Source organism: Triturus cristatus, chromosome 3_2 (genome assembly GCF_964204655.1).
Source record: "Triturus cristatus chromosome 3_2, aTriCri1.1, whole genome shotgun sequence".
Taxonomy (NCBI): domain Eukaryota; kingdom Metazoa; phylum Chordata; class Amphibia; order Caudata; family Salamandridae; genus Triturus; species Triturus cristatus.
In genome coordinates, this window is record NC_140584.1 from 848,485,370 (window position 1) to 848,502,269 (window position 16,900).

Below are 16,900 nucleotides of genomic sequence, written 5' to 3' on the forward strand. Positions count from 1 at the left end.
ACAACCCCAGGAAAAAATATCCGATTTCATCTCCGGGTCTTCTACCAGCCGAAGCCACGAATAGTCAAAGTAATCCTGTTTTTTAGGGGGGAAAACTGCACCATCCCTTTCCAGGACTCCCATTAAACCAACTTCCGCAATGTTTGCAGCACTTGGGGATAATTAAGATACCAACGCACAAGATACCCACATAATCTCTCTTTGAAGAGAACCTGCTACGTCTTTCCTAGAAGACTTCATACACCCAATAGTGTTACACCACTGTGACCTCATCACCTTCCACTGCATGTTACAACCCAATACAACAATCACCCATATGTGATACACCACAGTACCCACCCTCTCTCCGAATAACCACAGTGCAGCACACTCTCTTTACTGACCCGCCGTGATCTTGCGCAGCCCCAGCACGTACTCTGGGGAGATGAGGCTGTGCCCCGTGGCTGGCTCCGCACCTCCTGCCTTCACTTTCATGGCTTCCGGGGTCCTGAGGGTGTCTGTGCCGAGAGACGAAGAAGTCATCCTCCAGAGGAAGGCACCTGCGGCGCCCGCCCGCGCTGAAACCACAACGACGACCACTGTATCCGCCCGCCTTCGTGACAGTGAGAGAGGTCTAAGAGGTGAACCACACAGACAACGATTATCTCTGCCCGCCCACGTGTCACTCGAGAGGCAGCTGCGTGGAGAAACCGAATGACAACTGTTGTCAATGTCCGCCAGAACACCAGCGTCGTTATAGGTGCCTTTCCGAGTTGAAAGAAAAGAGCAATCTGCTTCCGGCCAGACCCGTGCGATTATACCAAGATACGAAGTATGCCAGCCCAACCTGCTCCCTTGAACTGCAACTCTCGGCCTTTGCACAGCGCCTAGTCTGTCACCTAACGGTTCTCATCTCAGTTCCTTGAGAGGATGCTCCTTGATGATAATGCTCTTGATGACAGGTTACCGCGCCTGCGTAGAATGGAACCCTCACCTTGTAGTCCCCATAATGGGCGGAGTCGCGTCCCTATGGTGGCCATGTAAAAGTCAGGCGTAAATCCGTAGCTTATAGCAGCTTTATTTAGCAGTTGGGCGTGACAGATGTAAGATTCCACTCGCTTGCAGAATTTGCTATAAGACTGTTAAATCGATGACCGCACGCAGGTATGTACGTTGGAACACTTGTAAAGGTTTATTATTTCAGCACTGTTTCTACTCCACGCAAACAAGCTGCTCTGGGCTCAGAGCTCTCTTCAGCTGACACTTTTAACAAGCATTGGCATAGCCAATAGGTCTCGCCTTTGGGACCTGATAAGTGTTTAGCCATGCAAAAGTTGATGTTGTTGCAACAAGGATATTGTGCTGCATAACTAAATACTTATAAGGTCCCAAAGGCGAGACCTATTGGCTATGCCAATGCTTGTTGCTTTTGCCTCCGACTTCCATTGTTTAGCCACAACCCACGGATAGGACATCTTTCTTTTTTTAATTTTTATTTATTTAAGCATGGCAGAGAAACGGAGTACAGACATTAAAACAAAACAGTAATAAAAAAAAAACAAGAAAATAGATCAGATATTATCTCAAAAAAAGAAAAAAAGGAACCAAAACATATAGATCTCATAAAAGTACCATATATAAACAAATCATATACACAGATAGTTATTTCCATTCTTTCATCCAATCAGTCATGGGTGCCCATATCTCGGATCTTTCTTCCGAGTTCGGTATCCCTTGACCTCATAAAGTGCCATTTCTTGATTATATATATGAAGAAGCCGATAAAACCATGCTAAATAAGTAGGTGCTTCTTCCTCTTTACAAGCTGTTGCAATCAATAGCCTTGCTACTGCTACTGACATAAATACGAAATCTATATGTGATGGTAGTAGATCGAGTTTACAATCAAACCCAAGTAACATTAATGTTGAGGTTAAACAAAAGTTCTTATTTACTGTTCTAAACCAAAATTCTTCTATACCTGTTTTTAAGGGTATTAACTTACTGCATGAGGAAAACATATGAATTGTATCTGCGGGACCGCCCTGACATCGAGGACACATATAATTTTCCCGTTTCCCCCATTTAAATAATTTATCCGGAGTTTAATATAGATTAATATTGTTTTATAATGTTGTGATTTAAGGTTTGCAGAGAGAAAGTTCTTTTGGGCTAGCTCCAATATCCGATCCATATCTATTTCATCATCAGCTAAATTCTCAGCCCATTTAGCCTCAGTTTTTCCAATATCATCCGGAAAATTATTTAACATGATATTATAATATTCCCCGATCTTAGCTTTCCCTCGAAAAACGAATTCTAATACTGGTATAGAATCCAATTTGAAAATTTCCTGTTTTTAGCCAATTCCTTATTTGAATATACTTAAATTGCGATTGGTTATCTATTCCTTTAAATCTCACCAGATCCCAAAATTTTATTAACTCTAATTTATCATTAAACAAATGTCCGATTCTATCTATCCCAACCAATGCCCATCCTTTTGCCATAACATCATTAATCCCAGTTGGAACAGTGGCGGTGCGTCCATTGGGGGCGTTGGGGCGTTGCCCGCGCCCCGCGCCCGCAGCTTCCTCGGCGTCTCTGAACTTAAGTAAACTCTCAGTTTACTTAAGTTCAGAGACGCTGAGGGAGAACTGTCAGTCAGTATGACGTTGGACCGTCCACCCCCTTCAGAGTCTGAAGGGGGTGGGCGGTCTGGCGTCATGTTGACTGACAGCAGGCATTGTCTGGGGCAACAGGCAGCCAGCAGCACACAAGTGCGCATGAGTGGGGACGGAGGGCGATTTTTGCACCGTGCCCAGTCATGCGCACTAGTGTTTCCAAAGGCTGGCGCATGCCCATTAGGAGAGCGAGGGTTGAGCCAAGGCTCAAACCTCGGTCGCCAATGGGTAGGCGGGCGGAGCGTAAGCCTGCTCTAAGCCAATCTTGGTGCTGCTCCAGCACCAGGATTGGCTGAAAGGGGTCGTGATGGGCTGTTCCAGTGAGTGAGTGTGTAGGCGCCAGAAGTAACGGACCCGAGGCGGCGCGGACCCGGACCTGCTCAGGACAGGTAGGATTTTATTTAAAAAACCCCACCCCGCGCGACACCCACCCCCCACAAGACACGAGCCGCGACTGCCCTCCCTCCTTACCGCCCCCCCCTCGTTACTCCCACCCAGGAGATCCCTGCTACTCAACAGAATCTGCAGCTTTAGCACTCACAAGAAGCAGAGGCACATTCTTCCCTCTTGTTTCAGTAAAATAAGGCAATAAATATCGTAAGAATGATACAACTTTGAAAATATGTGCAAAGGAATAACTATATGTAATGATACATAATGATGTAAAAAATATGCATATTCCCTAATGAGTTGCATATTTAGAGGACAAAAAGTCCAGAGTTCAGTGGGCAAAAAATATCCAGAGTCACCATCAGCACAACCATGAAGGGAGGCCTTCGAGGTACTGCCCGTCCAGCTCTCAGCACTTCCTTTCCCGGAAGGCAGACTGGCAGCATAGGTTACAAGGACACAAATGCACCGCCTCTCGGATCCCACACTCCCTACTGGAGAGGGCACAGCTTGTTTGGGAAGGTAAAACCGAAGGATCGCGGACAGGTCTGGCCCCCTGAAGCCACTCACACATCCTGGTAAGATGTCCATGACCTCAAGCTAAGTGTGGGATCTTTAAAAATAAAGTCAACAAACACTAAAGATGAAAACTTGTCCACCCTCGGTGGGGAGGTAGGCAGCTCGCTATTTGGAGACCCTTCGTCGTTTAAAGCCTATGCTGTTTCAGCCTCTTCCGAGGTGACTAATTATATATAGTCACTAAGTTTCTTGTGTTATTTGTATCCTGTCACATGTTTGCTATCTGAAAAATCATTAAAATGTTTATAACAAAAAAGGCTATGGTGGGTGAAAATAATTAATATTTGTACTGTAGACATGATTCGCAACCGCGCTAATGCCGCTCTAGAGCAGCATCTCTTCATTCAAGCATACTCGGCGCAAGCTATTTTGGGTTTTTGCATACTCTTCGACCTTAATTGTGTCGCTGTTTGCCATTATTATAATATTGTGCTTGTTTGAAGTACTCTACGCCAGTGAACACAGGAGGTTTAACTGAGCTGGTTATCAGTTATTCGGACTGAAGTACTGCATATGCATTCAGTATGCCCCCTTTTACACTCCTCTTGGTTTATATGTGTGTTGAAGTAGAGACTAGATGTTGTAAGGCATGGGCAAAGTGGGCAGTTGCCACCCTCCCTTTCAGTTGGCCCACTGGCAAGTGATCGGGACAGTCTTATGGTACCTGTGTTAAATCAAAGAGGCTTCCTGTGACTAATTCTCTTTTCAATTTGTGTTATTATGAGACAGAGAAATACTCGAATTTTAGACTACGTGATTAGTTTAATTATTTTTGAGACATACATTAATGTGGCGCTAACCTGGAGCGAAATGATTAAGATGAATGCTTCTTTAAGTATTTAATAATTCATTGTTGTGTTTTGAGTTTATTTTTTGTGTATTATCTTGATGATTTAAAATAACTAAACATAAAAGTCGTTCAAATGTTAAACTACATCACTGACACACAGGTTTTGCACAGTTGTTAGAGCACTGCAGGTGTTAAACAGGCTACTGTTGTGTGTGGCATGCGCATTAACCTTTGATGAAGTGCACATGCCCAATGGCCAAATCGACCCAGAGAAGCTGGTGCAGTTTTCTGAGCTAGAGTCAGGCTACCCAGCGGGAGGGAATTATTGGGGAAGGACCGGAGAACTGGGCAAGTAGAACATGACAACTTGCAGTTGGTGTTCATATTCCATTGCCACTGAATTACCCACGGTTATTAAAAAGTAGCTCCTGGGAGCCAGATATTAGAGAACAGTGTTCTAATGTGAGTCACATTAGCACACTGTTCTCTATATAGAGTCACATTAGCACACTGTTCCTCTATATGGTGATTTAAGGGACGGACTCATGTTTTTAGTGAGCTCTCTCACTTTTATTGGCAACTTTGATCTTTGGTAGTTGTCTGGGTTTTTTGTGTTCTTTTGAGTGCTCCCTTTATCTACGTTTATATTGTGCTGTTTCCGTGTAATAGTTTGTCGTAAGGCAGCTGACGGCCATATTCATAGCACTGCAGGATTCTGGCATCGCTTACAATGAGCTTAGCACTTTTTGGAATTATGTCCGATTTGAATTACGAATTTGTGGGGAAACGAACATGCGTAATTCATGTAAGATTGAATTGGTTTCAATTGGATGGAGTTTGTAATTCAGCTGCAGATTTCTGCAGAAAGAGTCCGCTGATAGGACGGGCCTGCTGTAAAGATCTGTGGTCGACTTGTGGCTTAGTGCGTCGTCCAACTAGGCCTCTGAGGTAACTGAAACGAGAAGCGCAGCGCTTTATAAATGTGCAGTTGCAAAAACAAAGCAATTGTACAGTTTAAATAAAATGCCAACTAAACCTGTTAGATACAAAAACGGAAATTATATGTTTTGGGAGCCACTGCTAGACTACTAGATGACAACAAATACTGGATTTGTGTGCCATCTATTTCCAAACAGTTCTTTTTTTTTAACTTAGAAACAGGTGCTCCTTTAATGGTAGGCCCTCTTGGGGTTGTTAAACCTTTGGCAATGGCTCTTACAACACTCGGGAATCTACGCCGCCAGCGCTGCCCACACGCCCATCTTGAATGACGTGCTTTCCTTCCTGTCACCTTCCTTTGAATTGTGGGTGTCCAGGAGCCATTTACACTGAATTAACTATGTGGTTGTTGTGAAAAGCCAACAGGGGTGAAAGCTGCAAAAACACTGACTGGCAAACTTTGAAATGTCAGTGCTCATGAAACAACTCTGTTTCCCAAACTCAAATGTCACCACACAGTTATGTTTCTACGACAGGAGAAAATGCAAGTGGTGTGACGCAGCACGGCTTTTTGTGCAAACCAGTACAAAATTTGGACTATGTAGCAAAGTATCCTTAAAAACATGTATGTACAAAAAACATCCGCACCGCTGGGTGAATGTTATTAAGATCGTTTATTAGCTGCACATGCTACTTGGAAACTGCTTTAGGTTGCCAAACCCTTGAGAAAGTAAACATGGCGCAGCATTGAGGACCCGCACTGCAGGGATAAGATTAGCATTTAAGAACCCCTTAGTAGGACCCATGGGGAGCGGGGTGTGAAGGGGCTGTTCCGGGCACTGGATGGGGTCATCAGACCTCAGAGTGGTCGACAACTTCCTGCTTTCTCAAATTTGCTTGAAAATGCACCATTTGCCCACTCTTTTTTCTATTTTTTTTCGGGGGGAGAACCCCATCGGACCCCCGTAGGTGGTTCGGGCTCGCTCACTGCAGTGCAGTTCGACAATTGGTTTACTCCTCACCACTTTCAAATGTCACCATCCGCCACTGAGTTGGAAATAATGGTGACCCCCACAGTGGAGTATATCTATTGTATTTCGTAATTTTCAGTTCTTTCACAATTTTCTTCCATATCCCCCATGCAGATTTTAAGCACTTAAATCGAGTTTTTTTGTAGTAGCTAGGTTCTATTTTTTTCAAGAACATACCCGAAGCCTCCTTGCCGACAGCTAAATGTTAGATTGATGGTAAATCGTTTTCATTTTCAAGAAAAATCTTATAATTTAGTAACGGGACCATCTGTTGAAATATCGATGCCCAATAGTATAGTTGTAAATTTGGTGCTGCCCACCCTCCTCTACTCTGTGGAAGTGATAAATATTTTAATGACCTCCTAATTTTCCCATATTGCCATACAAAGTTCGAAAACATTGTCCCCATTCTCCGACTAATAGACCCCGGTATTTCTAATGGAATTGATCGAAATAAATATAGTATTTTTGGAAAGGCATTCATTTTTAAGACATTAACCCTCCCCACAATTGTCAATTGGATTTTATCTCTCCGTCTTAGATCCTTCCCAGTTTCATCCAGCGTTTTATCCAAATTTTTTGTCCATATTTTATCTAAGTCGGCTCTTATGTTGACCCCCAAATAGATTGCCACTTCAATTTGTCGTTGGTCTATTATGTTACACTTCTTTGAACGAAGAATTTGAGTCTTGCTACTGTTAAGTAAATATCCCGATTTCTTTCCAAATTCATCTGCCATTTTCTCAATTTCTTTGATTGTTGTCTCAGGGTTAGAGGTTGTAATGGCTATATCATCTGCATATGCCACTACTTTAGTTTCATATCCACTAGTCTTAATAGGTCTAATATTGTAATTTTTTAACAATTGTTCAATAAAGGGGTCTAAATAAAGGGCAAAGAGAATCGGAGAGCATGGTCACCCCTGTCTTGTTCCTCTAGCTACTTCTATGGTTGCTGAGGTATTACCCATAATCTGTAATTTAGCAATCGGGTTATAGTACATTGCACGGATAGCAGTTATGAATCGTGGTCCAAACCCTCGTGCTGTTAATACATCCCATAGATATTGCCAGGCCACACGATCGAACGCCTTCTCAGCATCTAAGAAAATTATAGCAATTTTTTCCTCGTTGGCCTCCGCAATATCCAATAACGATATTACCCTCCTAACGTGATCTGTAGTTCCCCGGCCCGGGATAAAACCATGTTGCCAAGGTGAAACTAACCGAGCAATCACCTTATGTAACCAATTTGCTAAAACTTTAGAATATAGCTTTGCATCCGAGTTTATTAATGCAATCGGCCTATATGAGCCCGGTAGCTCTGGCGGCTTGTCTTTTTTTGGAAAAACGACAATATCCGTCTCTCGCCATGAGATAGGTGGTATGCCTCGATTTTGTACATCTAAGAATAAATCTAATATTAGAGGAGCGAGTTCTGACTGAAGCAATTTATAAATTTCAATTGGAATTTTATCCGGACCACAAGCTTTCCCATTAGATAGTGAATCTATTGCAATCATTATTTCTTCCTTCTTAATTTCCTCTTCTAATTTTAATCTGACTCCCTCCTCAACCTTCCTATTCTCTATAGCCCTTGTCTCATTATTCTGTGTAATTTCCCCAGTTCTATCTTCTTGATATAGCTTTTGGTAAAACTGTCTAAAGACCTCAATAATTCCCTTTGTGTTTTTCTCCAATAAGCCCTCAGAGTTACTTATTTGTATTATATTATTTCTAGTCATTCTCTGCCTGGTCCGGAGGGCCAGTAGTTTCCCTGCCTTTTCACCATACTCATACATTTCTTTTTGATGAACTTGATGTGTTTGAGCAACTTGTATCTGAAAGTGTTTATTTATTTCACTCTTAACAACAGCAATTTTAGTCCAAATATCATTCAATATCTTCTGATCAGCGTGTAAAATCTGTTTAGTGTGATCCGTCTCCAATTGTGCAAGTTTTGTCATTAAATCATTAATCAGGTTCTGTTTCTGTTTTCTCTGATGCCCGACATATTTTATGGTTTGCCCTCGTAGACCTGCCTTATATGCATCCCATACCATGATCCTAGAAGTACTGAATCTATTCATTTCAAAAAATTCTTTCGTCCACCTTTTTTATATAGCCTTCATCTACTAATAGTTTACGGTCAAATGTCCAATATCGTATTTCCTGATTTTTGCATTGTATCCATTCTATTTTTAACATCAATGGGTTATGTATGGTCAGTAAAAATTTGCGGCATTTTCTTAATTTCCATATTTTCCAATAGTTCAGCGGAGACCATAAAATAATCTAAACGTACATATTTCTTATGTGGGTGCGAATAATATGTGTATCCTGGATCATTAACATGCTTATACACCCAGGCATCAGTTAACCCATAGGCATCCTGACAAGATTTTATCGCCCGATAAACCTTTGGTTTCCTACCTAGATACTGTCATCATTAGTCTTTATTCGATTTTAAAAGATCATAAAAGACACAAACATATAACAAGGCATAACATCTAGAGCCCAACAGAATTATTAAAATCCATCAATAAATACTTAAGAAAATTAAAAAAGCATTAAACAAATCAGAAAGACTAAAATGTTAAAATTGCATGGTTAAAAACAGCAATTTTTGCTAAAAGCTAAAAAAATATCAATTAGTAAAAATCATGTTCTGATACAGGAGGAAAAACCCACATCCCTTTGTTTATATATGCTAATAGAAGTACTTCAATTATTTACTTAAAGGCTTTTTTCCTTAAAGACCAAGCCCATCCCAAAAATTTAGCTAATGCTATAGAGATGATTGGTAAAGTGCTTGTGCGTAAGATTCTTAGTGCAACAGCACTACTCCTAGTACCTAGGGTCTTGCACATTGGAGTCAACCATACTCTTCTTGGGGTAGCAAATACAGGACAAACAAACAGAAAATGGGCGATTGATTCTGCTTGTAGCCCACAGGCAGGGCATAATTCCTCACAAGCGCTAGACCTTCTTGCTGTGAGAGACCTAAGTGGTAAAGAACCAGCTCTGAACTGAAAATAAAGTTTCCTATCGCCAGGTTTTGTAACCAAATCCCAGTATGATTCTAGAGCAGGTATAATTTTTGCCTCCAGATAACAACCAGTCATCCCAGAGGAATTTGCTCTACTCCATACATGGTATTCAACTCGTTCCCATTATATCATTTTCAAGGATCTCTTTGAGGGGAACAGAGCAGCCGCTGGGTCACTCCACAGCCCCTCCATACCCAGATCTGTCAAGGTCTCACGAAGGCTCCTAAGCCATCCGATCTTGTGGAACACATCTAATTTTATAACATCCATGAGACCTTTGGCATAAGGGGAGAGCTCTGGAGTGGTCCACAGCCTCCGCCAGTATAAAACCGGGCAAAGTTTGGCTATGTCCAAAATGGCCTTCCTACCCAATTCATATCTTAAAGGTACCAAAGGGGTTCTCTGGGGGAGACCAGTTATGCTACGAAAAAATTTATTTTCAGCTACAGTTAAAGAAATTAGCTGGTCAAACCCCCATAGCTCTGCCCCATATAACGCAGAACTTAGGGCCTTGGCCTCGTAAACTTGGAGCACTGGTTTTATTGGTTTGGTAAAAGATTTTTGTGCTCCCTACTTAAGGCTCCCGATATTTGTCTAAATTTCAGGGCAGCCATTTCTATGTGTTTGCTCCATTTATTATCTTTTGCTACGTGCATACCTAGGTAAACGAAATTATTAACCAATTCTAGCGGTTGCCCATTCATAAAAAACTTTTTCCCTCTATAGCTTGGATGTGGGTTAAAAACCATGAGTTTCGACTTGGCCACGTTTACCTCTAAACCATGGCCAAGACAGAAATCATCAAACACTAACAAAGCTCTTTGCAGACCACTTGGTGTTTTTGAAACAATAAGTGTATCGTCCGCAAACATCAGTATCGGGGTAATAACTCCAGCCTGCTTTGGAGCATTAGTGTTGACGCTAAGCATGCATTCTACTTTCCCGTTAATATATAATGAAAAGAGCGTGGGGGCCATGGTGCAACCTTGACGCTCACCGCGCTCTACCGGGAACTCAGTAGTAACATCACCAGGGCCTCCCCACTGTATTTTGGCAGAGTTGGTCTCGTGTAACCCATTACCAGGGTTAGAATTTCTGCGGGGAGCCCTAACTTTTCCAGCACTGCCCACAAACGTAGACGAGGCACAAGATCAAAGGCAGCTCTTAAGTCCACGAAAGCGGCATAGAGACTGCCTTTTCCCAGAGTAACTACCTTCCAATGTAATTGAACAAAACAAAAAACCTGATCCACTGTACTAGTTAGCTTGCGAAAGCCAGCTTGGAAAGGGGACAGGATCTTGTTGTCTTCGATCCACTCTAGTACCTGATTCAAAACCATACTCCCTATAACCTTTTGAATTGAATCTATCAGGCTAAATGGCCTATAGTTACCTGGCAGTGCCTTGTCTCCCTTCTTGAACACTGGAATTATAACTGCACCCCCCATGATTTAGGGACTGGCGCACCTTCGGCCACAGCATTTGCCAATAGTGTGATATACTTGCTCCAGCAAACTTTATTGTGGAGAAAGACATCAGGTGGGACCCCGTCTGGTCCCGGAGCTCGCCCACTTGCAACAGATCCCAGAGCCATTAGGGCATCATTGGTACTAAAAGGACCTTTGGGACAAAAACATAAGTTGTCTCCCAAGTGCGATTGGAATCGGAATTGCATGCATATTGCGGTTTGAAATATTTTAGCCATTCCTCTTGTGTAACGTGGTTTGAGGGTCTGTCAGGCAGACCACCTCTATCCCACTTAATAATATTCCAAAACAATCTTGAATCCCTGGAATAGCTTGCTCCTTTTAGTTCTAACCAGTAGAGCTCGTCCCATTTCTTTTTAGCCTGCCCTATACATTTTTTATATGTTTGTCTGGCCTTTCGGACGCGATCGTTATTTCCACTAGAAAGGGCTGCTGCCAAATCAGCTCTGGCTCTCCTACAATCGCCATCGTACCATCGTAATCGTTTAGATGGCGCCTTTTTGGGTTTCCTTACAGGTTTCAAAAAATGCCGGCGCATTCCCTCAAAGAATGTTTCGTGGGATTCTGTAACTAGAGCACTAGCTGCCTCGATTGCCATAGCGCCCTCGAGTTCCAATATAACTTTGACTAACTCATTATCAATGTTAGCAATGGCTTTATCATTAATCTTGACCTCACACCACTTAAGCCTGCGCATATCATTAGAGGGGACAACTTCAGGTGGCTTGAGTTCCATTACCCCTTCTTCGCTTTGGTCACTCTTCCACCAGCAATGCGTTACACATATAGGATTATGGTCGCTCTCAACTCTTGGTTCGACCACCATATCTTTTACAGATTGCCATAGCTTCATACTACAGAGGACATAATCTATTCTACTTTTATTGCGACCATTGTCGAATGTATTGGCCCCTGTCTTGTCACCCGGCGTCCTGCCATTCAATGCTCTGAGACTTCTCTCGTAACAAAGAGCATTGACCTGAACTACAACCTCAGACCACCTTTTAACAGGTTCGAGTTCGAGTCCAGGTATACCCCAAACCTGGTCTTCCTCAGGATCAAGACCCCAATCAGAGTCTGAACCCAGAAGGGGTTCAAAAGTAACATTTAAATCTGCCGCGACGAGCACTCCCCTCTCACTCGAGTGCTGGTCTATAAGGGAATCCAAATTAGCCAGGACCCGTGACCTTGTCCCCTTGGTCCCCCTAAGATACAAATTATAAATATCCAAATCGCCCAGGAGACCCAGAGATAACCTGACTAGTTGAATATCAGGAGACCCTGTTGGTATCTCTCTGACCGATGGAAATAAATCTTGGCGAGCCCAAGTTGTTAGGCCACCCATAGGACGCCCTTTAGGACCCTTTATTGCTGGAAGATGAAAATTCAAATATCCAATCAAGAGCTGTGGCTCACAGGACCAAGTCTCCTGAAAAAGGCAGACATCAAAATTACCGATGAATTCGACACATTCAGGAGAATCCATTTTTACCTTCAAGCCAGCAATATTCCCGGAAATCATTGTACTCACCCCCAATCCAAACTTATTAGCCTGGTGGGTAATATTGGAGCTTGCTTCGTGTTGCCTCTGATTCTCCATGTTCTGATTTAAATTTGAGACCCTTTTTAAGTTAATCATCCTGGGTGATACAGGATGGGCTACATCTGCCCCACCCGTGGGCGCATCTTCAACTACAGTGGCATCCCTGGAGACTAATAAAATCGGCCCCTCTATCTCCGGTCAATCCAGGTCATCTAGATTACACAAGCCGTTGTAATGATCAGGGGGGGGGAATGATAAGCCCAGATTTTATTCCTCTCCCTACCCAGTCCGGTCTGGATCTTCGATCTAAATTAGGGGCTGGATGATAAAAATGATTTAGCTCATGCACCCCGATCCCCGACCAATCCCCAGGGAACACACAATCACAGATAAAACGCGCTATGCGTCTGTCTTTAGAGTTAACAATAATGGAGTCACCCAAAACATCTTTTGGTCTGGATCCCACCCAACTAACCCTTCTGACAAATAGAATCTTCCCATTCATGTTATTGGGAATTGGTCTATTCTTATTTAACCAGAATGTAACTTTATTTTTAAGTTCTTGGTAGGATTCAGATTTGCCGTCTTTTATTTCTGGGACACCAGTTAATACAACAACATAAGGAAGGGAATCTGGAGGAAGATGGATGTGGGCCAAAGAGGATTTGATGGGTTTGACATGGGTCTCTCTATTTGCGTCTTCTCTCTCTCCCTTGTTTTCCTTATTAGTGTTACCCCCTGGTTCATTACTTTTTGGGCCAGTCCCTAGATTAATTTGATTGGCATTAGTTGAAACCTTGTGTGGATCGGTTCCTAAGGCGACCTTGGTTATCACACCAGGAACAGCTGTGGGAATAAGTGCAGGAAACATGGGTGCGTCAGAAGGAACGGAGTTAGATTTTGCTCTGTCTCTTGTTGCTAATTTTACTACATTTTTTAGTGAGCAAAAGTTATCAAGGATCGTTTGTTCTAGGCGTTCAATTCTTTCATTAACCAGTTTTACCCTTTCTATGAGGGGAAGTATTAATGATCGCACCACCTGTTCAATCTGGGGAATCATTTCTCCTGGTTGTAGCTGATCAGAGAGACATTTATCTGCCTCGGCCATAACCAAACGATCATCGACTAATACAACACCAGGCTCTTTAGGCGTGATTTTCGGAATATTGGGAATTTTCGACTGCCTCCCTCCTTGGATATCCCCACCTCTTTTCCTCTTCAGGATGCTAGTGCTTTTTACTTTTTTACTAGCCCTTGTCTGCGGATAGGCTACTTCAGATCTCAAAGAACCCTCATTTACAGGGGTAGCCTCACCAAAGCCCTCCATGTTCTTCGTACTGTCCTGTAAAGTAATAGGGCTAACCTCAACATCCCCATGCTGGAGCAAATCACCAATACCGCACCCCACTTGCCTGATAGGGGATTTTACTAGCGCTATTGATCCCATGGATGAGCGTCTGGCATACATTGGCTCGGTAGATAGGCGCCGCTCAGTTATAGCGATTTCGTGTTCTAGGACCGAAACAGCCCTAGTTATAAACTGATCCAGAGTACCAGATACTGACCCACACCCCCCGTACGCTTCCTTTCCCTGTCATTTGCTAAAATATACACCAAAGTAATAGACAAAAAATACTGGACTGCAAATGATTAGCATAAAGTCATTGTCGCAAAAGGACTTACTGAACATTCAAATGTTAGGAAGGAGCGGCCCAGCCCGGCCTCTGACGGGCAAGGACGGGCCCGCCCTTGGCCCGGGCTTCGCTGCGGGAGGCTGCAATGTTTTTTAAGCGCCTCTGGGCGCGCTTGGCCGCGTCGCTGTGGGCGTCCTGCTAGGGCGTCTGGGGAGTGTAGTCCCGTTAGCCGTTGCCCTCACGGCGGCAGTAGGACGTCTTTCTCCCGGCTTCTGGTGCTGTCGCAGCCTTAGTAAGATCCCGCGCTGCGGGAGGCTGCAATGTTTTTTAAGCGCCTCCGGGCGCGCTTGGCCGCGTCGCTGTGGGCGGTGTGGGCGTCCTGCTAGGGCGTCTGGGGAGTGTAGCCCCGTTAGCCGTTGCCCTCACGGCGGCAATAGAACGTCTTTCTCACGGCTTCTGGTGCTGTCGCTGCCTTTGTAAGATCACCTAGATACTGAGATTGCCTAGAGACTATGTTATCTTTATGTATATTAAAATCTCCGCAAATTATAAAAGGAGTCGACCAAGTTGCTAGCTCTATCTGTAAATCTACCCAAATTTTTGGGTCATCTTGGTTAGACCCATACACCGTAACTATTGTTAGGCCCGTGTCTAACGCGGCAATAGCCCATCTCCCCCCCTTATCTGCTAAGATATGATTAACAGATCCTGTATTATAACGCAAATATATCGCAACCCCTCTTATTGTTGTCGTCTGTGTAGAACACGTTATCATTTCATATCCTCTAATCTGCAATTGTTTTTTATTAGCCCAAGAGATGTGCGTTTCCTGCAGACATATAATTTGTGGATTCCAGAATCGTAGAATTTCAAACACCCTTTCTCTTTACTTCTTATTAATCAGACCCCCGACATTGACCGAACAAACCGTAATCTTACCCATAACGTTCCCCTCTAGTAGTCTCCTTCATAGAACCTGTTTTCACTTTTAAAAAATGTATTCCGTTTCTCCCCCCTCTAGTTGCTCTGCCCTGCTTAGGTTTCACTCCTCTTTTCACCCCCTTCCCAGCCCCCCGCTCACCCCCTCCCTGTTTGACCCTTACCCTCCCCCCTCCCTTCCCCTTGGAAGTTGCCAGACCTGGGTCTGGTGTTAGATGGATACAGAACCAGGGCCCCCCCCAGTCCACCCCCCCCCCTCTTTTAATAATCCCCCTTTAATCTCCTTTTTAAGAATACTACTTGAGCTAACTCCTAAATTCCCATGTCATAGTAATTATACTAATCCAGCTCCTCGTCTCTTATTTCTTTAACTCATCTAGAAATTCCTTGGCTTTGATTTCTGAGGTAAAAAAACGCGATTTGTCCCCAATCACAACCTTTAGTTTGGCCGGAATCATGAGATAGACCTGAGCACCGTTTTCTTGAAATACATTTATCATTTGTCGGAGGCGCCATCAGTAACATGACAAAAGTCAGGACGTGTAAAAAACTCAAGCCCCTCAATCTGACATTTTTTATCTGGCCTTGCTTTCTCAAATATAGCCTGTCTGAGAGGAAAGTTCCCGAAATATACCAATATAGCTCTAGGCTTTTCATCCTTTCGTATATGTTGCTTAACATTTAATGGAATTCGGTGAACTCTCTGAATTTCCTGTGACCAGTTCCAACCTGTGAGCTGGGGATAAGCCTTAGCCAATATTTCAATCATAAAGAGACGTAAATCCGCCCCCCCTCTATCTTCTGGTATGCCCAAAAATCTTAGATTGTTCCGACGCTGGCGATTCTCCTGTTCTTCCATTTTCCACTGAATGTCCTCTAGTCTTGTCCCTTGTGCTTCTACTTGTTTTTGAGCTGTTATAACATCCGTTTCCAAATTTTCTGTTCTTGTCTCCAACATTGTGAGTCTGTCTGAAATCTCTCCACAAGCTTTAACGATTTTTCGAACTGAGCCTTGCATCTTACGTATGGCAGTAGGACATCTTTCAACAATAACTTGAAACCTCTTAAAAATTATGCGCCTTCTTTCAGTCCCATCTAAGGATTACCCGCTGCCCAGGTAGGCACCATGATACTATGTCCATGTCACTTCAAGGAAGTCGAGGAGCACAGAAGTACCAGAGGAGACAGAGCAAGAATGCAGGCGGGGATAAAAGGGAAGAATTGTCTAACTGTCTTTGTGTCTGTGTGCCTGTCTGTGTCTCTGTAAGTATGTCTGAGTGTGTGTAGGGGTCATAGTCAGAGGTGCTGTGCATGTTTGTGTGTCTGTGTCGGGTGGCGTGCCTGCCCTCATGCCTGTCTCTGTGTGCCTTTTTTGTGTGCATGTAGCCTGCTAGCTCCAACTCTGTCTTTCATCCTAAAGAGTTTTGTGGCAGGGGAAAGTAACACTAAAATTGATTTTAAAAAAAATGCCTTTACAAAAAGATTGAGTATGAGATTTTCTTGGAGTTAACCTCTTTGTGATGCTCTAGTTGTGGGTATCACAACTTGATGACTTCTTTATCACTTGGTAAATTGTGACATCAACAATCATACTGACCGGAAGCCAGTTCACAAACCCTGGACAGGTGGCTGAACCTGAAGCTCTGCTCGCCACACAGAGAAAGCTGCACAGACCGCACACTCATAGCAGGCTATCCCATTCCAAAACAAAAGAACGCGTTACAGCCCCAAAGAGGAGAACATCCGCTCCTTTGGCACTCTACAGTATAATGGACCACAATCTGGTCCAATTTTTTTTTGATAATCACATTTTTATCGCTGTTTTTCAGAACAAAAATACATCGGTAGCAAATCAAG

At 43.3% G+C, this 16,900-nt stretch overlaps 1 protein-coding gene across 1 annotated transcript in view; it reads right to left on the bottom strand.

Moving 5' to 3' along the window:
- Positions 1 to 955, bottom strand: part of UNC119 (unc-119 lipid binding chaperone) — a 488,580-nt gene extending 487,625 nt beyond the window's left edge. The window contains exon 1 of the mRNA XM_085649116.1: positions 384 to 955. Coding sequence (XP_085505242.1) covers positions 384 to 522 — 139 coding nt within the window. The 5' untranslated portion in view covers positions 523 to 955. The remainder of the gene's footprint in view (positions 1 to 383) is intronic.
- Between the last annotated feature and the right edge of the window lie 15,945 nt (positions 956 to 16,900).